A 25,233-nucleotide genomic window follows, 5' to 3' on the forward strand; every position below is an offset into this window, starting at 1 on the left:
CCGCCAATGTAACAAGAGATTGAATGTTGTTTTTGATGTTGGTGTTGCGAGGAACTGTGCTATGAAATGTGATGCACTCTTTGTCAGTCATGGTCATATGGACCATTGCGCCTCTCTGACCAATGCACTAGGAAAGAAAGTAGTCGGGTCGAAAAGTGAGCAATGACATAAGGCTAGCAGTTACTTGATGATTATTGTTTTTGACTCGCTTGCAGAGAACTATGAAACTTTAAGATTTAAGTCGGTAAACTTTTGCTGAATAAAATTTCAAGAAAAATGCACGAGGAGGTTGAGGCGTGGAATGTGAATAAACCGTGGAATGTGAACAAAACCGTGGAATGTGAACAAAACCGTGGAATGTTATTTAAAATAGAAGTTAGTAGGAATAGGAGAAAGCAACCTAATAAATGGTGAATTCTTATTTGTACCAAGATTCATTTGTACCAAAATGAAAAATCGGTCCCATTTGTACCAAAATTATTCAACTCGATTTCTGATCGGTCGAATTGTGAGCCAACGAATTATTAGATTAATTTTCTCTTGTTTTAAAAGAAGATAACTAAACAGCAGAATAGTGACTGCCGCAGTCGCTCCAACGTGTAGTGAGCTTACCATTAGAGGGTAGGACTCGAAAATTGGAGCCGGTTATTGCCGCGAAGTTATCGCCGCAATAGCTTAAAATAGTCGGCTTACTAGTCTTTGGCCAATTAAATATTTTTTGGCAGTAACGTGATTGATTTTTATTTTGGTACAAATGGGACTGATTTATGGAGGAAACACGATGAAAGTTTTGGAGGAAATTAAAACTTGGTGCTCCACAAATAACTTCATACTCAACGAGGGAAAAACAAAACTGATGACTGTCAAACCGAATGACATTAGTTTAGTACCACAAGCTTTTGATGGTATTGAGCAAGTGGAAGAGCTTAAAATTCTCGGAGTATTATTTGATAGCAGGCTTACGTTTTCATCGCACATCAAAAGTTTATGCAAAAAAGTAACCAGCAGTATATACCTTTTGTACAGACTAAAGACATTTGGTATGAACATCTCTGCCCTTGATATTTTATACAAAATTTTGGTGCAGAGTAAAATTACTTACGCATTACCGGTATGGGCATGTGCCAATTCGACCGAATTGGCCGATGTGGACAAAGTTCAGCGCAGGGCTCTTAAACTTGGTGTTACTTCTACATTTACTCCAATTTTCGAGCTCATAGAGAACCATGACAACAAACTATTACAGTCAAGTTCAAAACAAGACCATATTATTCATTCAAAATTGCCAAAACGAGAAACTTATGCAGAAAACAGACTTAGAGAAAAAGCAGTTGCAGCACACGAAAAATTAGAAAAACATTTCAAGATTTTTCCAGCCAGAGCCTTAAGAAACAAAAACTTTCTATAAACTTTTGTTTGCTTTTGTTCTATCACGTGTAAGATAGATGTGTTTCTATCTTAATTTAATTTATTCTTCTTATTCTTATTCTTATTTTGGTACTTGTGAATACCCACCCTAATGAATTGGGCTGAGATGATGATATACGATATCAATAATTGTTTAGAGCTCATGCAAATTTCGCTACTTGTCTTGCATAGGAAATTATCTCTGACTAGATTATAAAAATTTAGCGGTAGTCAATAAACAAAAGTGGTTATGACTTCATTGACTGGAATCCTCAATAGAACTCTGAACAGCCTAATAGAAAACAACAAAAGTACAATACCTTCGCAATGCATGCAGAATGATCTTCCCACACTTAATACTGTGCAAAACAAAGTCCGAAAACGATGGATCCTTATGTAAAACAATAATAAGGCGACTTAAGCAATGGCAGAACGGAGACCTGGATGACCTATATTACGCAGGAAAAGCGCTGCAAATGCGCTTGACAAAAGAAAAAAGACGAAAAACTTAAACCGAAGTACAGCAAATCAACAAACTAATAAATACCGGAAAATATCAAGCGCAACAGCAAAATAAGAGGGCAATAGCAGAGCTATCAGACACATCTAAAAGCGTTCTTTCGCTCAACGAGATCGTCTAAGGTAAAGCAATAGAACACTCTTGTTCAGAAGAATCCACCATCTGAACCACTTGATTATAACTAAATTACATCAGTCTCAAATGAAACAATCCCTTTACATTCATCGATATTTGATCAGATAACACAATTCGGGCCACATTCACTTGAGATTTCAATGACAATAGCTAAAATTACCAAAAAAAAATTTGGCTACCGAAGAACTAAACCCTGAACTAACGGAACCAAAAAACACAATGTAGATTAATACTTTTAGATAAGAACCCAGGAGTAAGAACCATAGGCATAGGAAATTTATGCGTAGGATAATAGGACGAACAATAACCAAATGCCTAAAAACAAACTCATGTCGTCAGGTTCAAACTGCCATCTCTGTCCAGGACAAGAATGTGGCATTCAAAATGCGATCCACACGCTAAGAGATCAATACAGCAAAACCTCCGCCGATGCTGTTTTAACTCCGCCGATGCCGATAACGCTTTCAACTCATTAAATTGAAAGCTGAAAGCTGGCGTTGAAAAACATCGAAAGTACCTGCCCAACCCTTTGAACTCATACTCCAATCCATCTTAAGTGTTCGTTGAAAAAACCATCTACTCTCGAAGGGACAACCCAAACGGATCAACTGGCAATGGCTATGTTCGGTCTAGCCATATTACCCCTCGTAAAACTTTTCTCCGTGGACAACGTAACCCAGAAATGGTAAGCAGACTACGGTAACGCAGCCGGTAAATTATGCAATCTACGAACCGTCTTAGATAAAATTGTATAACAAAGTAATTTATTTGGCTACCATGTTTAAGGTTCCAAATACCAGCTCATATTCACAGATAAAAAACTCGGTAAAGCCGAGAAAATCCTGAAAATACAGGAATCTCTATAAAAGCAGGCGCCCGAGTGCTTGGTTTTGTTATAGAAACAGATTCTGAATGTAAACAGTTCCTCGAGTTTCAACAGAATGAGCAAAACAAAATTTTGGAATGAAATTGCTAAAACCTCCCCCCTCCCCCCAAAACGTTTGCCTGCTATAATGAAGGGGGTCAAGGAAAGCTTCATTTTTAAGTAGGACAACGCCTAAGACTATGGAAAACTTAGAAACATGTGAAATTTTTATCAAAGAACAACTAATACCTAACCTAATCGGTAAAGACACATTAAACCCCCAGTTCCCTGATTTATCTTCCTTACCCCTTAAAATGGGCGGCCTTAACATCAAGCTGCTATCCGACCATGAAAACTATATAGACTGGTCTAAGCAAACATCACTAGTACTGGAATCTCAAAATCCATTCAAAACTGACAGAACAAATCAAAAGAACACCATATAAACTCCTTAATTAAATTTGATAAATACGCAATCGACCTGGCCTCTGAAAAAGAGGCCTCTAACTAGCTCAATGCTTTACCACTAAGATGATAAATTTTCAACCTAAATAAATCAGACGTCAGAGATGGTATTGACTTAAGATAAAGATGGAAACCGACCAAAACCCCACTCACATGCGCATGTGGTGCAAATTTCAACTGACTCATGCTCTACACTGTGCAAAGGGACACTGTGCAAAGGGTGGTTACTCACACATAAGGCACAATGAAATCAGACACACATTCGCCAACCTCATGAACGAGGTTTGCCTGACGTCGAGATTGAGCCGAAACTTCTGCCGTTGCAAGGCGAAAGCTTTGTCAATAATTCAACTACAACTGAAGATGAGGAACGACTTGATTTTAAAGCAAACGGATTCTGGGGTTCACCATTTAGCCGCGCTGTCTTTGATGTGAAAATCTTCCACCCCCAAGCCGAAACATTGCGAAAACTGCATAATGACGCATACAAATATCACTAAACGCTGAAGAGCTCCAAATATGAGCAAAGAATTTTAACCGTAGAGCAGAGGAGCTTCTCTCCGCTGATTTTCGGATGCACTTGTGGCTCTGATCCGACAGCCACGCGGACAGCAACGAATAGCCGAATAATTAAGTGAAAAAGACAAGAAAGCTACCGGAATCGATAAACTACATAAGAACTAAAATAAGCTTCGTACTCCTCAGGAGCTTTATGATTGATAGACTTGGTTGATAAAATGATACAGTTGCTGATATTTATGCATTTTTATAACGGTGGTCTGGCTCCATTCAGCTTTTGCAGTGACCGTAACTAAACGGAAGGGTCCCTTTTGTAATTTACCTTTTTTCATCTCTATACTTATCAATTTCTGGTTTTCAGCTCCGGCTGCCACAAGTTCGGGCGTACAAATCAAGTCTGCGCAAATTTTACTAGAGGCCAGGGAGTCTATTGTAACATACCCCAAGGGCTGTAACGTAGTGTTACACGCCTATGTTAGGTATTTATTTGTTGAATAGATTAAGGTCAATGCTACATAATATACATAGAAAATTTGCCAAAATGTTTTTATCTATTGTAAACAAAAGAGAGCTCTAATTGAGAGAGGAGTGCAAAAATAGAGAACGCCATAATAACTACGAGCTCCGAAACTAGTAGTTGAAATTTTAAAACTCACTTTTATTCAAGCTTAGTGTAGACTCTCAAAAAGGGGTAACCATCACGAAGCGTATCCCTGAGTTGAAGTTACCGTGACATTCAATCAAACACGATATCAGTCAAGTAAAATACAATACATCTAAAATATTTTCGTGTTCTAATCGACAATAGCCAGCATTGGCATATAATAAGGAATGTCTACCAATAGCCCTCAGGATGAGCGTTTAACCATATAGTCGCTTCTGATCTGCCACATTGAGGTTGCTTGGCTCCATAACAGAAGCAAGGGGAGCAGTAGTTTAACTTCACTTTTACTGGCAGTCGAATTCAATGGCATAAAGAATCTCCCTGCACTGTAAGACGCGATAGGACATATGTTTCTTCATCGATAATATCCTTTCCGCGAACACATTTGTGTTTTACGCTTGCGAGAAAGATTACTTGAAGTTGACTAATACTGCAAGATTTAGATCAGCCAAGCCATAAATTTAAAGGCGTTAGACTCGGTTAAATACAATATCTCAAATTCAACTGCATAATCCATCAGTTTTTAGGCCGAAAAACCTGAAATAGTTTGATGCCCCACTTGTAAGCTGTGGATCAGCGGCATGGAAAACATATGAAAACGATCTAAAAGTTATAGAAATTGCACAGAGGAAAGCAATGAGCGGCCGTGACTGAGTTAGTAAGGCGCGATGCTTTCAACACGTGGGTCACGAGTTCGAATCCTCCTTCGGTCCCGGTCAGAGGTTTCAATATTAATAATAATACGAATTTATGCATTTACTAAAAGTCAGTTTAAGTTAAGTACATTTGTCTGCAGTTTTGACAGAAATACAGGATTGTTTGTTTGCAGGGATCGTTAATCGAATAACGTGAGAACGGCTAACGTGAAGTAGATGACTCCCCAGGCCAGAAAGCAGACCCTGCAAGGGGTAGGCTGGGGGAAAATTAAAAGTGAAAGGCAATAACATTGCTTCGTCTGAAATTCCATCCTTAATCGCGAAGTTCACCTTCAACTGTTTTTTTCGAATACATTTATGACACAACTGACCTCCTGTGTAAAAATTCATGACGGTCACAGAAAACTGACAAAGAGACATGCTATTTGCTTAGGCCTAGGTTTTAAATGTATCGGTTCTTAAAGTTTCTTGTAAAAATCAGAATAATTTTTTTTAATGAGCGTGCAGTTTGACGATTGTCTGATCGGTCATTTGAAATTCGTTATCATGGGCTGTGAAAACAAAAAAAATCCTAAGACTTCATACTGTATATTTTTCAAAGAGAAGTGCAGTCAAAGCAATCCCTGTTCTTGGAGGGTTATTTACACTTATACAAGCTGTAAAATAAATATTAGAAAACGAAACTTTTGATTTGATTCAAAACGTGAGCGGACAGTAACATCCATTGTGACAAAAGTATTGCGATGCGAATTTCCAATTATTGGATTAGAAGCTCATTTTTTGAACAATTCTCTGCAGTTTTGAACTGGACAGCCCTGAGCTGGGAATCATGAGCTGGTGTTTTGCTACTTTCTCTCTCGGCCTCGGATGAGATTGGATTTTTTCACTGTCGTTTATTCTCCCGGGTGGGCCTTTCTCTCAAAACATAATGAAATGTTTCAGATGACGATTCGATCGACCCCAATTTGAACGTATTTGCACCCAACTTCATATCTCAGGACTTGCAGGAAGCAGTTTCGAATAATCTTAAGATTGGTTGCTCAAGTTACTTCATGGATTCCTTCAAGATGACTTCGACCAAACTGGGAGGGAAATTTTCATTTTGTGACGGTACTTATTTTCATGTTTTCCAGAAAATGTGATTTTCATTGAAACTCTTAAATCTGTTCTCAGATCTTGCCTTAATCTTTTTTTAACAAATGGATTATTTTAAACTCTTTAAAATAACAGTTTTTATGTTACTGTCAAAATGTTGATAATAACGATGAATTGATCTTCTGTAAATTAACATTCGTCAGATTTGTTGACCGGAAAGTTATTGCCAACATTTTTTTTTATTAATGGACGTTTTTGTTTCCAAAAAGGCGCTTAAATACTAAAAAAAACGAAGTTAAGTCGATTAAAACACTTTTTTTCCCGCTTAAATTTTTACCGCTTAAATTTAGTAATTGTAACATTTTAAGCTATCAAAATAAACTTTTGTAAGCCTGCCCGCTCACTCGAAATTAGACGAAAAATCAAAAATTTGAAACCGGGTTTTCTCGACACCGGGTAAGTTTTTTTTACGGAAAGTTTTTCAATGTCGTTCGAATCACGACAAAGGGCTTCAAATGATATATCACTCAGCTCTCTCCGATGATTTTTTTTTATTATTAGCTGCTTTTGCGTGGAAAACAAAAAAGGAAAAAACTAACACACCCGAATGCTAAGTTCTCCTCATTTTTCAAATGGTCGGCACAAAAAGACGGGGAGGGACCTGGTATTGTGATGTGGTAAGTTGTGACATTATTTGGCCCAGAGCATTTCCTGTTTTTGGCCTCTCATAAAATGCACAGCATTTAGTACTTTCTTGTTTTTCCCCTTTTTATTGTATCCGTTACAGGATGATTCTTGGTTTAGATTCTCGGTGGCATATGGAACCATTCAGATGCACCCACTTAGTACCCTGCTACGGATACTTGCTGTTCTTCGACAACGAGCCCGAAGTAGCATACACAGGCGATACAACCTTTTCTCTTTTCTATCTACCTGAAAACAAAAAGATTCTTTCTGTCAATGTTCTCATCATGGAGGTATCCGGCTGGGATCTGAACAATGATGCGGACGTGGAAAAGGTACATCAAAGTGGACATATCCATATACGGGATGTAGTTCAGCATGTAGAGATGTTTGAACACGTCAAGACAATTGTTGCGTTTCATGTTCAGCCCAAGTATTCACCCGAGTTCGTGAAATCAATTGTTGATCAGTTACCAGAAGAGTTGAAAAAGAAAATTCATGTTTGTTTGAGTGCTCTAAATAACTATTATAAAAGGTAGTTATTAGTTCGAGTCATTTTTTAGACGATTTGGAAAGTCAACTACGATGAATTAAACGGGAGCCTTGGAGCTTACCTGATGTTTGTTCGATTTTTCGTTTCTTTATTCAAATGCCGCTCGGGTTTGATTTTTCCCCATATATTATACGAATGTGATGCGTAATCTAACTACAGTCAACCTCAGTTTTCTATCAAAAAAGTTTATATCGTTGTTTGTGCCTAAACACTTTAATATCAGTGCTAACTTGACTGCTTTTATTCTAGATCACTAAAATGTACATTGATATAACAACTTAGTTAGATCAATCCTTAATTTCGTTGATGAATAACCTTCTTGAAAAGAAGAGTTGCCAATAAGCGTTGTTTTCTATAATTGTAAGCAAAATGTTCTACTTGAACCGATTGAGCAAGTAGACAAGTTGTGTACAAATTATGTTGTGCGTGTAAATGTAGGGTGTGTTTTTTTCTTTCAGATTGAATGGCAGGAAAGAACAACCTGTTGGATGTGGACGATGTGAATGTGGGCTATGAGACCTCTGAGGGAATCAAGGTCATCAAGGCGTTCGAAGAGATGAAACTGAAGAGTGACCTCCTGAGAGGAGTGTACGCTTACGGATTTGAAAGGTCACTTTTGCTGCATGAAATAATAATTCCTATCATTACTCTGCACTACTTAATCGTCGATACCCCTCCCCCGCGCGCACCCCGCATCACAAATTGATTTCTTCATAGACCACCTCCCCTAAAACATTGACCCCTCCATTGGGGGGGGGGGTCTGAATTGACCCCACCGGAATTTTTTATGACATAGATAATGGACTCAAGGTCTTAGATAAATATGCGCTTTTTAAGAGCTCCAAATCAAAAAAACTGTTTTTCCACTCAAAAACTGGTCGCCTTGATTAAATAACTGATTTTTTAAGTTCAAGAACATTTTAAGTTCAAGAACGTTTTGGCTCAATTTTACCATTTATTTATCTAAATTTGCGGTTCCTTTCTGATAATTTTGAACCCCTGCAATGAAAAACGATATTTTTATTCCAAAAAATGCTCAACTCTGGTAACTTTCGACCCCGCCAATTACGTAGAGCAGAGTATTATGCTCTGATACATTCAGGGGCGGATCTAGGATTTTCTCGAGGGGGGGGGGGGGCGGATTTTCAAAAAATTTTCGAAATTTTTGACGACCTTTTTTTTAGGTCGATCAGATTGACTTTCCGAGCTCTCCCAAAGCAGTAAAAACACCTTGTTTTGGCCAAACTTTCTGCGCCGCAGGCAATTTTTTGAAAAAACATGTCAAAAAAGCCGTTTTTGGGCACTTTTTGGAAAATTTTGACAAGAAAAACGCATTTTTTTGGCGCGCGCTCCCCCTCAAAAATAGTATATATTGGCGCCAGCGCCAAAGTCGCCTTTAGAAAAATTTTAGGGTCAGTCGGCCAAAAATGGATTTCTTAAAAAGTACCAAAGGGGGGACCCTTTGGGTTGGCAGGGGTTCGAATCCCTGAGGGAGGGGGCGTCCGCCCCCCCCCCCCCCCTAAATCCGCCCCTGGATACATTGTTCTCATTTAAAATTTTGTCACTGGTGTCTGGATTCGAGAATTTTAGTGTACGTTTATGGTTTTGTCTAAGCTGAATTTAAGGAGCTAAGAACCCCTGGGATGTAATCGTATTACTGGGAAAAGTTGGGTTTTGAGAAAAAACCGAATATGTTTTAGTCATTTGATTTTAGACCATCAGCAATCCAGCAAAGAGCAATTGTTCCAATTGTACAAGGGCGAGACGTAATCGCCCAATCTCAGAGTGGAACAGGGAAGACAGCCACCTTTTCTATCTCCATTTTACAGGCCATTGACATCAATAACAGACAGACACAGGCACTCGTGCTGTCACCTACCAGAGAACTCGCAGTACAGATCCAAAAGGTTTCAAAATCTGGATATACTTTACAATCTCTCCCCCGTGTGATATCTACTAAAGATTCGATCTATAAAAAACAATAAATAAGCTTCTGACCTTTCTTTTGAGAAACACGGCTTAATTAATCTACTTAACAATCTCCCCCTTTTCTTGAAAGGCGAGGATTGTTAAGTAGATCCGAAAGTAATAGGTGAAACTAACTAATATCGATTCATGTGTGTATTTTGTTTCTAGTGTATTTAGTTGTTTTACATCGCTCAAAGTTCGATTTTACCTACCAATCCCCCTTAGAATATAAATAAGTGGTATCTTAGCTATTTGTCTTACTAAGGGAAATTTTTATCGAAAGATGCCATAGGCCGAGGGTTGAAAATTAGAAAACGTTATTTATAGACCCGCACGCACAGTACCACTCGTGTCTAATGTAGACTTGTTTATTCTATGGTTCAAATTGTCTGTTACGAATTGTGTCCTCCTACAATTACTTTCCATCCCTGTCATTAGTTGTTAGTTTAGTAGGCTTCGGCAGGTGTTTGGATTTTCGTATCGAAGAAAACTCCTAGAAAGCTACTTTTCGTGTGTACTGTGTAGGTTGTTCTGGCGTTGGGAGACATAATGAATGTGCAATGTCACGCCTGCATCGGAGGAACCAACATAGGCGAGGACATCCGCAAGTTGGACTTCGGAGTACACGTTGTGAGTGGGACCCCAGGAAGAGTGTTTGACATGATCAAGAGGAGGAATCTGGAGACGAAGAATATCAAGATGTTGGTTTTGGATGAAGCAGATGAGATGTTGTCGAAGGGATTCAAAGATCAGATCTATGACGTGTACAGATACTTACCACCAGCAACCCAAGTAAGTTTTCGCATTGAGTACAACTTAACTGGAGCTTATTGAGTTCTCTATTTACACAAGCGCAGATTAATATCATATTGCGAGGTCCATTTTTTCCCATCTTTGGTGGCTTTTTGCAGCAAGAGCATTAGATCTTGTTAAGAGTCATTGTTTTTCAGGAAAAAAGTCTTAAAAATAGTTCTTCCTCAGTTTTGATTTTCCGCATAAGACTTTTCATTTCTTTTTATTTTTTCTTCGGTTCATTTGTTAAAAGGAAAGCAAACTCCACTATCGAACTTCAATAGTGTAAAAGTCTCGAAAAGTGGATAGTTTGAAAAGTGGATTTTACTTTTCAGATTTTCCAAGGAAATAAAAACGTTTACCTATTGATCCAGTTTTCTCAACTTGGGGCAATTTTATCAAAAAGTGTCAATTAGAAATAGTTCTAAAAATTCAAAGAGCTACTTTTTTGAATCCGAGGTTTTTTCAAAAATCAAATCAGATTTTTTCGTTCCTTGACTCTTTTCCAACTGTCTGTTGGCTATGTTTCTTTGAATTTAGAATGTTGAAGTTTTTTGTATCTAGTTTATTCGGGGCTAGTGCAGGAAACTTGTCAAGGGCCCATGGAGCAGATGATAGGACAAGCGTTTCCGAATCTCGAAGTCGGTTCGATTCCGGCACAGATCAAGATTTTTATTTGTTTTGTCTTTTCCGTTTCTCTTTTTGATCTCTTTCAGGGCTATTTTCCGGAACAGGTTATCTGATTTTTACTGATGTTGGCTGTTGTGTACGATTTGAAAGAGTGTAATTCTTGATTTTCAGGTTGTGCTCATCAGTGCGACACTGCCCAATGAGATTCTGGAGATGACTCAGAAGTTCATGACGGAGCCCATCCGCATCCTGGTCAAAAGGGACGAACTCACGCTGGAGGGTATCAAGCAGTTCTTTGTGGCAGTAGAGAGGGAGGAGTGGAAGTTCGACACCCTCTGCGACCTCTACGACACTCTCACAATCACACAGGCTGTTATCTTCTGCAACACCAGGAAGAAGGTGTTGTCTTATTGTCTTCGTGTCTATGTTTACTAATTCTAATTCTCGTAATTCATTCCTTTGCTAATCAGCATCTTTAGCAAACGTTTTGCGGCTAAGATTTTATAACTTAGGATTCTGGAAATGCCTTATATTAAATCTTCAATAGGAGACTTATTCCTTGAAAAGTATTCGCCAAAAAGCTTGAATCAAAAGAGAAGTAATTCTTCATTTAAATAAGAAATTTATTATATAACAAAAAACTTTACAACAGTTTATTGTTTAGTAAGTTTCAATCACAATACAGCGAATAAAAAGTAATTGCTGTAATTTTAAGGTAGAGTGGCTGGCTGAGAAGATGCGAGAGAGTAACTTCACAGTGAGTAACATGCATGGAGACATGCCTCAGAAGGAGAGAAATGAGATCATGAAGGAGTTCAGAGCAGGCCATACAAGAGTGCTCATCACCACAGATGTGTGGGCCAGGGGAGTGGATGTGCCCCAGGTGTCCCTCGTCATCAACTACGATCTACCCAACAACAGGGAGTTGTACATACACAGAATAGGAAGGTCGGGTCGATTCGGACGAAAAGGTCAGTCTAACTTGATTTTGCTTACTTTTTTATAATCTAATCAGGTAATTCATTCAACAGTCGCTATTTCATTGAGATAAATTGCTTATTTTTATTTAATACACAATTTTTGAACGAAACAAAGCAAAGTTTATTTTAAATTTTAATACATGCTAAGTTTTCGTTAGAAATGCGGCAGGTTTCAGTTTTTGGCCAATCTTTTTACGACTGAAAACCGTACAACCAGCTATTAAGCTCTGAATCAATAACCATGGTTTGGCGTTAGATAAATCAAGCGACGCTCAGGCAACGGAACACGAGATCCAAACAACCAGTTGAAACTCAGTCTTGCAACTGGAAAGTTTTAGGGCTAGGGTTTTTTAAAACAAAAGCCTAAAAAAGGCTTCGAGGATTGACTTAGTTTGTTGCATATTTGATTTTTTTCAACTACAATTTTGTTTATACAATTTTCTTATTTATACAGGTGTTGCAATCAACTTCGTCAAGTCAGACGATATCCGAATTTTGAGAGACATCGAGCAGTATTACGCCACGCAGATCGACGAAATGCCAATGAATGTACAGGACCTCATATAAACAACCCCATCGCTCTTCGAAAAAAAATTGGATATGATCTTCAAGCCATTGAGAGCAACATTGGATTAGGAAGGACAAATGAAAACGAAGCTGCTAGAAATGAAATAAGAACTGGCGGTAAACTTATTGAATGTTTCAATTTGATCATGTTTCTGGAATCTTAGTGACTCATATTTTATTTCATGTTTGAATGTTGATACCCGTTCTGTTAGATATTAAATTAAGTTCAACTTGAAGTCAATTTATATGTTATGTGATCTTTTCAATCTAATATGAAGCTGGTTTGTTTTTGACGTTTTTGATGACCAGCAGCATAATTTTTCAGGCAGAAGTGCGAAAATCCGAAATTTTTATGAGAGCAAAGGAGTTTACTCCGCAAAACCGTCCAATGGACTATATATCATGAAAGTAGCGCTGAGCGTCAAAAGCCCCGAGTCAAAAGCCCCCGCGACAAAAGCCCCCCGTCAAAAGCCCCCGAGTCAAAAGCCCCCGGCGCAAAGGTTACATGTACATGAACACCTACATGCAAAAGCACGAGGGGCTTTGGACTCGGGGGCTTTTGTCGCGGCGGCTTTTGACTCGGGGGCTTTTGTCGCTCAGCCGAAAGTAGTACTCGAGATATGCGGTTTATAAACTGCATAAACGGCAAACTTTGAGTGACCTTTTCCGCTCATGAATCAATAGGTTTTAGTGATTTTTGATTGTTTTTCAGGAGACTCTGAATTGTTCACGTTCAATTTGAATTTTCCACGGTTTGACTTTTGATTACTTCTCAAATTCACTTTCGAAAGTAAAATTTAGTTTTCAGATTTCCGAGCAGAATAAAAATTAAACTCTTGATCCATTTTTCTCAAATTTGGTGTAATTCATCAAAACAAAGTAACAATCATAAATTGCTCTTGAAAATCAAAGAGTTTTAAGGGCATGTTTCTCTGTTTTTCAATAGTTTGGAAGTTTTCAAAAAATTAGATAGTATTTTTTTTCTATTTCATTGCGCCCATAACTGTTTTCCAACTGTCTGTTGGCTATGTTTGAAAACATTCAATTGGCCTATGACTTAAATTTCAAGTCATACATGCCAATTCAGCAAAACGAACCATGTCCGATTTCAGTATTTTAGATTTCGTTTTTCTTTTTTTGTATTTTTGTTTCGATGCTAATTTAGTATTCTATTCAGTATTTGATTCTAAACACAAATTTTTGAGAATGGGATTATCATGCAATGTTTTCGTATCGCAAGTGGTGGGAAGTTTCACTTAGCTGTTTGTTGATTTTATCAAGACCAGTTGAAAAGTATTGATGCCCTGAGCTCCAAATCAGCAAGATATCATTCAACTAACTGTTGGTTAAGTTTTACTATCTCAAACGCAAAAACTAGCAAAATTTGCATTGAATGCATATATTTGCATAAATTTGCATTGATGTATCAGCTTTGCTCAATGTCTTTACTTGGCAGTAGTATACTAACGTTGAATCAGTCTTAAAAAGACACGGATCAAACTAGCATGAATCAAGAACTTACTGTTCGCCTATTTGTTGGATTGAGCACAAAAATTTTCCTCAAGAACAATTTTAGTCAGACTCTTGCATTGAGAACTATTCATTTCGAAAGAGTTGTTTGTCGCAAACCATACGTTTCAGAGAATTTTCTAAGAATTTTGAAAAACGAGTTTAGGGAGTTTTTGTTCCGATTTTTGATACGAAAGTATCGGAATATTTGTGCTCGGGGTAGGTTTTTTTTCTTCAGACAAATTTCGACTTTTTAACTAGCCATTTTTGACGGAATTTTTTTAAATAAAATTCGAAAGGTATTGTTGTCCTGCGCTTAAATTTGAAAAGATATTTCACCTGTGATCATTTTTCGTAAAGTTACGGGGGTTTAAAGATTGCCATTTTGGCCAATTTGGGACAATTAACGCGCGATATATTTTGCGCTTTTAACGCTTAAGCGGGGAGTTGATCCGTCTTAGAAATCGTTCCAAATTGGTTGAAAGAAGCTTATTTGCCATAATTGATTTAATACAAGGAGCAAAATCTATCCTTTTGTACTTAATATGGCGTGTGGGAGGATCATTTTCATTAAAAAAAAATCAAATTTTAGAAAAAAAATTTTTCATTTTGCTTTATTTCATTCAATTTCTTGAATGTTATTACTGCTCCATAATTATTAAAAGGCGGTCGGAACATTCAGGGCTTCGCCCTGGTACGAGCAGTCTTGTTTACATTTTGAGTTCACTTTTTGCTTTGCAATTTTAAAAACCTGCAATAAAGAAACTCGTTGTTTTTTTCATTTCAGCGAGTTTTGAACTTAATTAGGGTCAAACTACGTAAAAACGCATCATCTGAAATCCCAGCAGCACTGATTTGTTGTAGATGAAAAATATATAGCTTTTTACTGAAAACAATATAAGTGCTTGCAACTAATTCATCATTGAGACAGAAATAACTCACTGTCGAAAAACTTCTCTATAGAACAACACTGAGTTAGTGCTAAAAATGTCGTAAAACTAAGTTAACTGATTCAATGGAATGCGCTCTATATTTAGGCCATTTTGCAATAATACTAGTCAGTAAGAAAACAAACAAGACTGCTCGTATCAGGGCGAAGCCCTGAATATTCCGACTGCCTTTTAAGGTTTATGGAGCAGCAGTAATAACATAAAATAATTAAATGAAATAAAATAAAATGAATTTTTTTTTCTCTAAAATTTGAAATTTTTTATGAAAATCATCCACCCACACGCCATATAAAGTACAAAAAGAGAGATTTCGTTCCTTGTAACAAATCAATTATGGCAAATAAGCTTCGTTCAACCAATTTGGAACGATTTATAAGACGGATTAAATCTCGGCTTACGCGTTAATAGCGCGAACTATATCGCGCGTTAATTGTTCCAAATTGGTCAAAATGGCAATCTTTAAATCCTCATAACTTTACGAAAAGTGATCACAGGTGAAATATCTTTTCAAATTTAAGCTCAGGGCAACAATATTTTTCGAATGATGTAAAAAAAATTCCGTCAAAAATGTCTAAATAAAAAGTCGAAATTTGTCTGAAGAAGAAAAAACCGACCCCGAGCACAAATATTCCGTTACTTTCGTATCGAAAGTCGGAACAATAATATAATTTCTAATCACAATCGAGATGAGAGAACAAACTTGCGAGTGAAATTATTATTAGCTTTTAATTTCTTCCTTGAGTCTGATTAGTTAATATAGTTTTTGCCTACTTACTGACCAGTATGAATACGCATTCATCTAAATACTGCTACGTAACCTGATTCAACGATGACTATCTATGAAAAATCAAGAATACCCTGGAAAAATCTAGAACGCGCTCGGGATAGTTCTATTTTAACGAAGTCGATGTTATTAATAAAATTTGGCTGAAATTTGGTGATATCAATATATTTTTAAAGGAAAACTTTCCATTAGTTGTATCAAATAGCAGAAAATTACTAGTTAGAGGCACAATGGTTCAACTAGACAACAAGTTAGCTTAATCGAACAGCTTTCCAATAGTTTACCTGAATCTGCTGCCATCCTAGCCGGAATAGGAGGAAAAAAGTGATAACTGTTGTTGCCTATGTGCCACCTCATTTTTATAAAATCCAAGTTTTGAACTTTAGATAGATAATTGAAAATACTGGCACAAAAAAAGTTAATAATTCACCTATTGGGTGATCTAATACGTGTTTGTTTTGAACAAATAATTGTCAGCGGGCATATATAAAATCAATTATAGCTAAATAATTCAACCTTTTGAACAAATCATCAATTACAGTATGCGATTCATCCGAAAATTGTTTAGACAGTTTTCTAACCAAATGTTTAAAAAGCGCAGTAATTGAAGGGCTGGAGCATGAGAGTTTCTACGACCATTATTCAGTTATTTTGCGCAAACTGATTTTCCATCAAAAACTTAAGGTCTTAAGATATTATTGTTCTGACTTTCGATACGAAAGTAACGGAATATTTGTGCTCGGGGTGGGTTTTTTTCTTCAGACGAATTTCGACTTTTTAACTAGCCATTTTTGACGGAATGTTTTTATATCCTTTAAAAAGTATTGTTGTCCTGATCTCAAATCTGAAAAGATATTTCACCTGTGATCATTTTTCGTAAAGTTATAGAGATTTAAAGATTGCCATTTTGGCCAATTTGGTACAATTAACGCGCGATATATTTCGCGCTATTAACGCGTAAGCGGAGAGTTAATCCGTCTTATAAATCGTTCCAAATTGGTTATAAGAAGCTTATTTGTCGTAATTGATTTGTTACAAGGAGCGAAATTAATCGTTTTGTACTTTATATGGCTTGTGGGGGGATGATTTTCATTAAAATATCAAATTTTAGAAATTTTATTTTTCCATTTTGTTTTATTTCATTAATTTTTTTAATGTTATTACTGCTCCATAAACCTTAAAAGGCAGTCGGAACATTCAGGGCTTCGCCCTGATACGAGCACTTTTGTTGGTTTCAAAACCTAGTCATTTAATATTTTATATATTTTTTTCTGAGAATGCTCTAATCGATATCATAGTTTTCGTTCAAACTTTTGAGCGGAGCAAAAATCCACAAATTCAGAAATATACTTTCATCTTTGTAGTCTATCAAATTTGAGTTTTTGGGTTCATTATATTTTTTTGTTCAAAGAGTTTTTTTGTTGTTTAGTTTATCGAATTGAAATTTTTTTTTGCATTTTGTTTTATTTCAATTTTTTATCAATGATTTTACTGCTCCATAAACCTTAAAAGGCAGTCAAAACATTCAGGGCTTTGCCCTCATACGAGCAGTCTTGTTTGTTTTCTGACTGACTAGTATTATTGCAAAATTGTCTAAATATAGAGCGCTTTCCATTAAATCAGTTAACTTATTTGTACGACTTTTTAAAAAAACGTGATATAACAGTGAGTATGCTTATCTTGATATGCCTTTTCGATGAAGAAAAAACAATTCACGAAAAAATTTACTTAACTTGAAAGAAAAGATAGAAACATCCAAACTTGTAAAAAAAAAGACGCTATTTTTGAAGCATTAGCAAAATTGAGTGATGATATCAGGCTAAGAATTGATAAAAAAATATAAAATGTAGCTTTTTTGTGGATATAAAGAAAACCTTCGATATAAAAGATCTAAAACTCCTTCTGACAAAAAAATTAAGAAACGGATTTCGTGGAAACGGTTGAGATTGGTTCACAGTTACCTATCCAATAGACAGCAACGCATTCAAGTGGATTTTTAGAAAACTGGTGTACCACAAAGTTCGCTTCAAGTTCCACTTTTTTCCTAATTTACATCTAGATAATTCAAAATTGAATTCCATCTTTATTGTTCCGACTTTCGATACGAAAGTAACAGAATATTTGTGCTCGGGGTGGGTTTTTTTTTCTTCAGACAAATTTCGACTTTTTAACTAGCCATTTTTGACGGAATTTTTTAAATATCATTCGAAAGGTATTGTTGTCCTGAGCTCAAACTTGAAAAGATATTTCACCTGTGATCATTTTTCGTAAAGTTACGGGTGTTTAAAGATTGCCATTTCGGCCAATTTGGGACAATTAACGCGCGATATATTTCGCGCTATTAACCCGTAAGCGGAGAGTTATTTCGTCTTAGAAATCGATCCAAATTGGTTACAAGAAGCTTATTTGCCATAATTGCTTTGTTACAAGGAGCAAAATTTATCCTTTTGTATTTTATATGGCGTGTGGGGGGATGATTTTCATAAAAAATTTCAAATTTTAGAAAGAAAAATTTTCATTTTGTTTTATTTCATTGAATTTTTTAAGGTTATTACTGCTCCATAAACCTTAAAAGGCAGTCGAAACATTCAGGGCTTCGCCCTGATACGAGCAGTCTTGTTTTTTTGTCGATGACACATATATCGAAATGTTTCGAAATGATTTGACAAATATTTTGAAATGATTATGTGCAAATAAAACAAGACTGCTCGTATCAGGGCGAAGCCCTGAATGTTCCGACTGCCTATTAAGGTTTATGGAGCAGTAAAAGCATTAAAAAATTATAAGTAGTAAAAAAAAAATGAAAAAGTTTTATCTAAAATTTGAAATTTTTTAAGAAAATCATCCCCCCACACGCCATATAAAGTACAAAAGGATAGATTTCGTTACTTGTAACACATCAATTTTGGCAAATAAGCTTCGTTAAACCAATTTGGAACGATATCTAAGACGGATTAACTCTCCGCTTACGCGTTAATAGCGCGAAAATATCGTTGGTTAATGTCCCAAATTGGTCAAAATGGCAATCTTTAAACCCCCGTAACTTTACGAAAAATGATCACAGGTGAAGTATCTTTTCAAATTTGAGCTCAAGACAACAATACCTTTACAATGATATAAAAAAATGCCGTCAAAAATGGCTAGTTAAAAAGTCGAAATTTGTCTGAAGAAAAAAAAACCCACCCCGAGCACAAATATTCCATTACTTTCGTATCGAAAGTCGGAACAACAAGGCTGAGTTCCGATAAAACAATACTAACAAGTTTTGATAAAAATCAAAACTTTTCAAAGCTTTACTTGGATTTTCTTAGTAAAACTTTTGAAGGTAAGTACTATTGTGAAAATTTTGGCGCTGCAATATTTTATCAACCACATGTCAAGCCAGTGATTCAATATGGCTCATTTATGTATGGATGGTGGAACGAGTTTTCTCTTTCAAATCAAAAACCAATGCTCTAACAGAAACTAATGATCTACTTCAAACGAAATTATGATAGTATTTCTCAAATCTCATTAAATATTAAAATCCTGACAGTTCGTGAACTCTGAGTTTATGACCTGTTAAAATTTTGTTTTCTTTCAAACTGTTTTGTTAATACTTATCTATTGGTATATAAATCAGTGCAACGATGCGACCGGCATATCCTGACAAGGTTACAGTTCTACACTAAAAGAATACACCACCAAGTATTCCTATACCTATTCCTATAATCAAAAACTTTATATTTTAAGAGAAAAACAAAACAAAATGCAACCAGCGGCCAATTTTTACCATATTTTCCGATTAGAGATGCACTTCTAGCCTGAAACTATGACCCTCCAAATCTTTCTAGTTTTTGAGAAATTGCAATTGTTTTCAAAATGTACAAAGAGAACATCTTAGAATTTTTTTAATTAGCTGAAACTTGTGCACAAACTGCTTCAAAGCCTTCCAGTTCTGGACTGGAACTTTGATACTTACTTGATTTTTACAGATCGTTTTTATCAGGTTTTACTTGTTGGTTTCAAAACCTAGTCATTTAATATTTTATATATTTTTTTCTGAGAATGCTCTAATCGATATCATAGTTTTCGTTCAAACTTTTGAGCGGAGCAAAAATCCACAAATTCAGAAATATACTTTCATCTTGGTAGTCTATTTGAGTTTTTGGGTACATTAATTTTTTTCTTTCAAAGAGTTTATTTTTGTTGTTGTGTTTATCGAATTGATAATGTTTGATTAAGTTATTTAAAACGGGAAGAATCTGAGTTGAAACTCAATGTGTCTTGTCTTATATCTATCCAATATTTAATTTGATGATATTTTGTATTGTTTCTAAAAGTATAACCATAACTTTGGAGAAAAGAAATTCTGAATTTATGTTTCACTTTCAGTTAGAAATAATTAATGAACGCTTTGGTATTCAGTTCATGCGCAGATGGTAAAATCAAGTCAAGTGGCGCATAGAATACTTAAAAATTGATGAACTATTCATTGTTTAGTCACCGCGTTTCTATGTTAATTTTTTTTTTGAAGCTTTGCACGAAAATTTTATTTCATCGCATCTTTTTTATGAAGTTTTACATACCATACAACTTGTTCAGAGCCATCGAAGGACCTGACTTGGAAAAATTTATGAGTATTAAAATTACATGCGTGCGTTTTGCTATCCTAACCGTCTGACCTGACTGAAAAAACTCGTCTTACTTTTCCCCTCATTCTCTAAATACATTATTCGTCTTTCCCTCTTTTCTCCCTTGGTTGTTTTTTTTCTTTTCCCCAGAGTTCGTTTGAATTCAGGCACATTTTTGTTTGTCCTACTGCAGTGCATTGCGTAGGTATGGCTCGGTAGTTGATGCTATGCGTAACGCTGCAAATTGAGCGATTTTCCTTTTTGTGGCTCTGTTTGTCTATTCTACCTTTCTCTCTTTTTTCTTAAGCGCGGAACAAAATAGAAAAAATGTCTGCATTACTTTTTAATCCAAGCAACAGCATAGAGAGATTTCCACCTTCGATTTTGCAATCTGAATTTTATTGCTTTGTTCTTCCCCTGTAGAGGTTCTACCAGCACAGCAGTAAAATGCAAAATGCATCAAAATAGACGCCATCTCACCGCTATGCTCAAAATCGGCATACCGATCTTACAATTCCAATTCAATAATACTTTAAAGGGGTACCTTGCGTATAATCCATAAGAGCGTACCAACAAGTATATATCAAAACTGGCCGAGTGAGCTTTTCCAGGTAATTTTCAACTTCAAATTAGTGTATACAAAAGAACAAAACTGACTTAAACCCACTTTAAAAAACTATATGAGAAAGTTTTACAGTCATTTTTTGTTTTTGGTGTTTAAGCTCGCTTGCTTATAATAGCATCAGCGTTACACCATGCCTTTGATTGGGAATAGTTTATCCCCTTTTTTACGTCAAAAGTGAAAGAAAGTAAAAACATGTAACTCTATTTGCATATTTGAGCAGATATATTTTCACAGCCGCCACGTCATTACAATTTTTATTTAAACAGCCTTATTGCGCTTATAACTGAGCAGGCCATACAAGAGTGCTCATCACCACAGATGTGTGGGCCAGGGGAGTGGATGTGCCCCAGGTGTCCCTCGTCATCAACTACGATCTACCCAACAACAGGGAGTTGTACATACACAGAATAGGAAGGTCGGGTCGATTCGGACGAAAAGGTCAGTCTAACTTGATTTTGCTTACTTTTTTATAATCTAATGAGGTAAGTCATTGAACAGTTTGCTATTTCATTGAGATAAATTGCTTATTTTTTTTAATACACAATTTTTGATCGAAACAAAGCAAAGTTTATTTTAAATTTTAATACATGCTAAGTTTTCGTTAGAAATGCGGCAGGTTTCAGTTTTTGGCCAATCTTTTTACGACTGAAAACCGTACAACCAGCTATTAAGCTCTGAATCAATAACCATGGTTTGGCGTTAGATAAATCAAGCGACGCTCAGGCAACGGAACACGAGATCCAAACAACCAGTTGAAACTCAGTCTTGCAACTGGAAAGTTTTAGGGCTAGGGTTTTTTAAAACAAAAGCCTAAAAAAGGCTTCGAGGATTGACTTAGTTTGTTGCATATTTGATTTTTTTCAACTACAATTTTGTTTATACAATTTTCTTATTTATACAGGTGTTGCAATCAACTTCGTCAAGTCAGACGATATCCGAATTTTGAGAGACATCGAGCAGTATTACGCCACGCAGATCGACGAAATGCCAATGAATGTACAGGACCTCATATAAACAACCCCATCGCTCTTCGAAAAAAAATTGGATATGATCTTCAAGCCATTGAGAGCAACATTGGATTAGGAAGGACAAATGAAAACGAAGCTGCTAGAAATGAAATAAGAACTGGCGGTAAACTTATTGAATGTTTCAATTTGATCATGTTTCTGGAATCTTAGTGACTCATATTTTATTTCATGTTTGAATGTTGATACCCGTTCTGTTAGATATTAAATTAAGTTCAACTTGAAGTCAATTTATATGTTATGTGATCTTTTCAATCTAATATGAAGCTGGTTTGTTTTTGACGTTTTTGATGACCAGCAGCATAATTTTTCAGGCAGAAGTGCGAAAATCCGAAATTTTTATGAGAGCAAAGGAGTTTACTCCGCAAAACCGTCCAATGGACTATATATCATGAAAGTAGCGCTGAGCGTCAAAAGCCCCGAGTCAAAAGCCCCCGCGACAAAAGCCCCCCGTCAAAAGCCCCCGGCGCAAAGGTTACATGTACATGAACACCTACATGCAAAAGCACGAGGGGCTTTGGACTCGGGGGCTTTTGTCGCGGCGGCTTTTGACTCGGGGGCTTTTGTCGCTCAGCCGAAAGTAGTACTCGAGATATGCGGTTTATAAACTGCATAAACGGCAAACTTTGAGTGACCTTTTCCGCTCATGAATCAATAGGTTTTAGTGATTTTTGATTGTTTTTCAGGAGACTCTGAATTGTTCACGTTCAATTTGAATTTTCCACGGTTTGACTTTTGATTACTTCTCAAATTCACTTTCGAAAGTAAAATTTAGTTTTCAGATTTCCGAGCAGAATAAAAATTAAACTCTTGATCCATTTTTCTCAAATTTGGTGTAATTCATCAAAACAAAGTAACAATCATAAATTGCTCTTGAAAATCAAAGAGTTTTAAGGGCATGTTTCTCTGTTTTTCAATAGTTTGGAAGTTTTCAAAAAATTAGATAGTATTTTTTTTCTATTTCATTGCGCCCATAACTGTTTTCCAACTGTCTGTTGGCTATGTTTGAAAACATTCAATTGGCCTATGACTTAAATTTCAAGTCATACATGCCTATTCAGCAAAACGAACCATGTCCGATTTCAGTATTTTAGATTTCGTTTTTCTTTTTTTGTATTTTTGTTTCGATGCTAATTTAGTATTCTATTCAGTATTTGATTCTAAACACAAATTTTTGAGAATGGGATTATCATGCAATGTTTTCGTATCGCAAGTGGTGGGAAGTTTCACTTAGCTGTTTGTTGATTTTATCAAGACCAGTTGAAAAGTATTGATGCCCTGAGCTCCAAATCAGCAAGATATCATTCAACTAACTGTTGGTTAAGTTTTACTATCTCAAACGCAAAAACTAGCAAAATTTGCATTGAATGCATATATTTGCATAAATTTGCATTGATGTATCAGCTTTGCTCAATGTCTTTACTTGGCAGTAGTATACTAACGTTGAATCAGTCTTAAAAAGACACGGATCAAACTAGCATGAATCAAGAACTTACTGTTCGCCTATTTGTTGGATTGAGCACAAAAATTTTCCTCAAGAACAATTTTAGTCAGACTCTTGCATTGAGAACTATTCATTTCGAAAGAGTTGTTTGTCGCAAACCATACGTTTCAGAGAATTTTCTAAGAATTTTGAAAAACGAGTTTAGGGAGTTTTTGTTCCGATTTTTGATACGAAAGTATCGGAATATTTGTGCTCGGGGTAGGTTTTTTTTCTTCAGACAAATTTCGACTTTTTAACTAGCCATTTTTGACGGAATTTTTTTAAATAAAATTCGAAAGGTATTGTTGTCCTGCGCTTAAATTTGAAAAGATATTTCACCTGTGATCATTTTTCGTAAAGTTACGGGGGTTTAAAGATTGCCATTTTGGCCAATTTGGGACAATTAACGCGCGATATATTTTGCGCTTTTAACGCTTAAGCGGGGAGTTGATCCGTCTTAGAAATCGTTCCAAATTGGTTGAAAGAAGCTTATTTGCCATAATTGATTTAATACAAGGAGCAAAATCTATCCTTTTGTACTTAATATGGCGTGTGGGAGGATCATTTTCATTAAAAAAAAATCAAATTTTAGAAAAAAAATTTTTCATTTTGCTTTATTTCATTCAATTTCTTGAATGTTATTACTGCTCCATAATTATTAAAAGGCGGTCGGAACATTCAGGGCTTCGCCCTGGTACGAGCAGTCTTGTTTACATTTTGAGTTCACTTTTTGCTTTGCAATTTTAAAAACCTGCAATAAAGAAACTCGTTGTTTTTTTCATTTCAGCGAGTTTTGAACTTAATTAGGGTCAAACTACGTAAAAACGCATCATCTGAAATCCCAGCAGCACTGATTTGTTGTAGATGAAAAATATATAGCTTTTTACTGAAAACAATATAAGTGCTTGCAACTAATTCATCATTGAGACAGAAATAACTCACTGTCGAAAAACTTCTCTATAGAACAACACTGAGTTAGTGCTAAAAATGTCGTAAAACTAAGTTAACTGATTCAATGGAATGCGCTCTATATTTAGGCCATTTTGCAATAATACTAGTCAGTAAGAAAACAAACAAGACTGCTCGTATCAGGGCGAAGCCCTGAATATTCCGACTGCCTTTTAAGGTTTATGGAGCAGCAGTAATAACATAAAATAATTAAATGAAATAAAATAAAATGAATTTTTTTTTCTCTAAAATTTGAAATTTTTTATGAAAATCATCCACCCACACGCCATATAAAGTACAAAAAGAGAGATTTCGTTCCTTGTAACAAATCAATTATGGCAAATAAGCTTCGTTCAACCAATTTGGAACGATTTATAAGACGGATTAAATCTCGGCTTACGCGTTAATAGCGCGAACTATATCGCGCGTTAATTGTTCCAAATTGGTCAAAATGGCAATCTTTAAATCCTCATAACTTTACGAAAAGTGATCACAGGTGAAATATCTTTTCAAATTTAAGCTCAGGGCAACAATATTTTTCGAATGATGTAAAAAAAATTCCGTCAAAAATGTCTAAATAAAAAGTCGAAATTTGTCTGAAGAAGAAAAAACCGACCCCGAGCACAAATATTCCGTTACTTTCGTATCGAAAGTCGGAACAATAATATAATTTCTAATCACAATCGAGATGAGAGAACAAACTTGCGAGTGAAATTATTATTAGCTTTTAATTTCTTCCTTGAGTCTGATTAGTTAATATAGTTTTTGCCTACTTACTGACCAGTATGAATACGCA

The 25,233-nt window shown here is 35.9% G+C and overlaps 2 protein-coding genes across 2 annotated transcripts in view; both read left to right on the forward strand.

The window, feature by feature from the left end:
• LOC134845892 (eukaryotic initiation factor 4A-III) overlaps positions 1 to 12,759 on the forward strand; it is a 58,972-nt gene extending 46,213 nt beyond the window's left edge. The window contains exons 2-7 of the mRNA XM_063863014.1: positions 8,020 to 8,172; positions 9,278 to 9,470; positions 10,057 to 10,323; positions 11,125 to 11,352; positions 11,669 to 11,924; positions 12,388 to 12,759. Coding sequence (XP_063719084.1) covers positions 8,027 to 8,172; positions 9,278 to 9,470; positions 10,057 to 10,323; positions 11,125 to 11,352; positions 11,669 to 11,924; positions 12,388 to 12,500 — 1,203 coding nt within the window. The 5' untranslated portion in view covers positions 8,020 to 8,026 and the 3' untranslated portion in view covers positions 12,501 to 12,759. The remainder of the gene's footprint in view (positions 1 to 8,019; positions 8,173 to 9,277; positions 9,471 to 10,056; positions 10,324 to 11,124; positions 11,353 to 11,668; positions 11,925 to 12,387) is intronic.
• Positions 12,760 to 12,902: 143 nt separating this feature from the next.
• Positions 12,903 to 22,254, forward strand: LOC134846696 (eukaryotic initiation factor 4A-III-like). The gene is made up of 3 exons (XM_063864081.1): positions 12,903 to 13,125; positions 21,273 to 21,419; positions 21,883 to 22,254. Exons 1-3 carry the CDS (start codon positions 12,903 to 12,905, stop codon positions 21,993 to 21,995), a joined length of 483 nt encoding a protein of 160 aa, XP_063720151.1. The 3' UTR covers positions 21,996 to 22,254.
• The last annotated feature ends 2,979 nt before the right edge of the window (positions 22,255 to 25,233 follow it).

This window comes from Symsagittifera roscoffensis, chromosome 5, assembly GCF_963678635.1.
Source record: "Symsagittifera roscoffensis chromosome 5, txSymRosc1.1, whole genome shotgun sequence".
Classification (NCBI taxonomy): Eukaryota; Metazoa; Xenacoelomorpha; order Acoela; family Convolutidae; genus Symsagittifera; species Symsagittifera roscoffensis.

What these genes read in the sequence shown, in the direction of transcription:
- LOC134846696 (XM_063864081.1), top strand. Translation starts at nt 12,903, where the DNA reads ATGAAAGTAGCGCTGAGCGTCAAAAGCCCCGAGTCAAAAGCCCCCGCG. An exon ending in AGTAGTACTCGAGATATGCG is followed by an intron (nt 13,126 to 21,272) that starts GTTTATAAACTG and finishes ATAACTGAGCAG; the next exon opens with GCCATACAAGAGTGCTCATC. An exon ending in GGGTCGATTCGGACGAAAAG is followed by an intron (nt 21,420 to 21,882) that starts GTCAGTCTAACT and finishes TTATTTATACAG; the next exon opens with GTGTTGCAATCAACTTCGTC.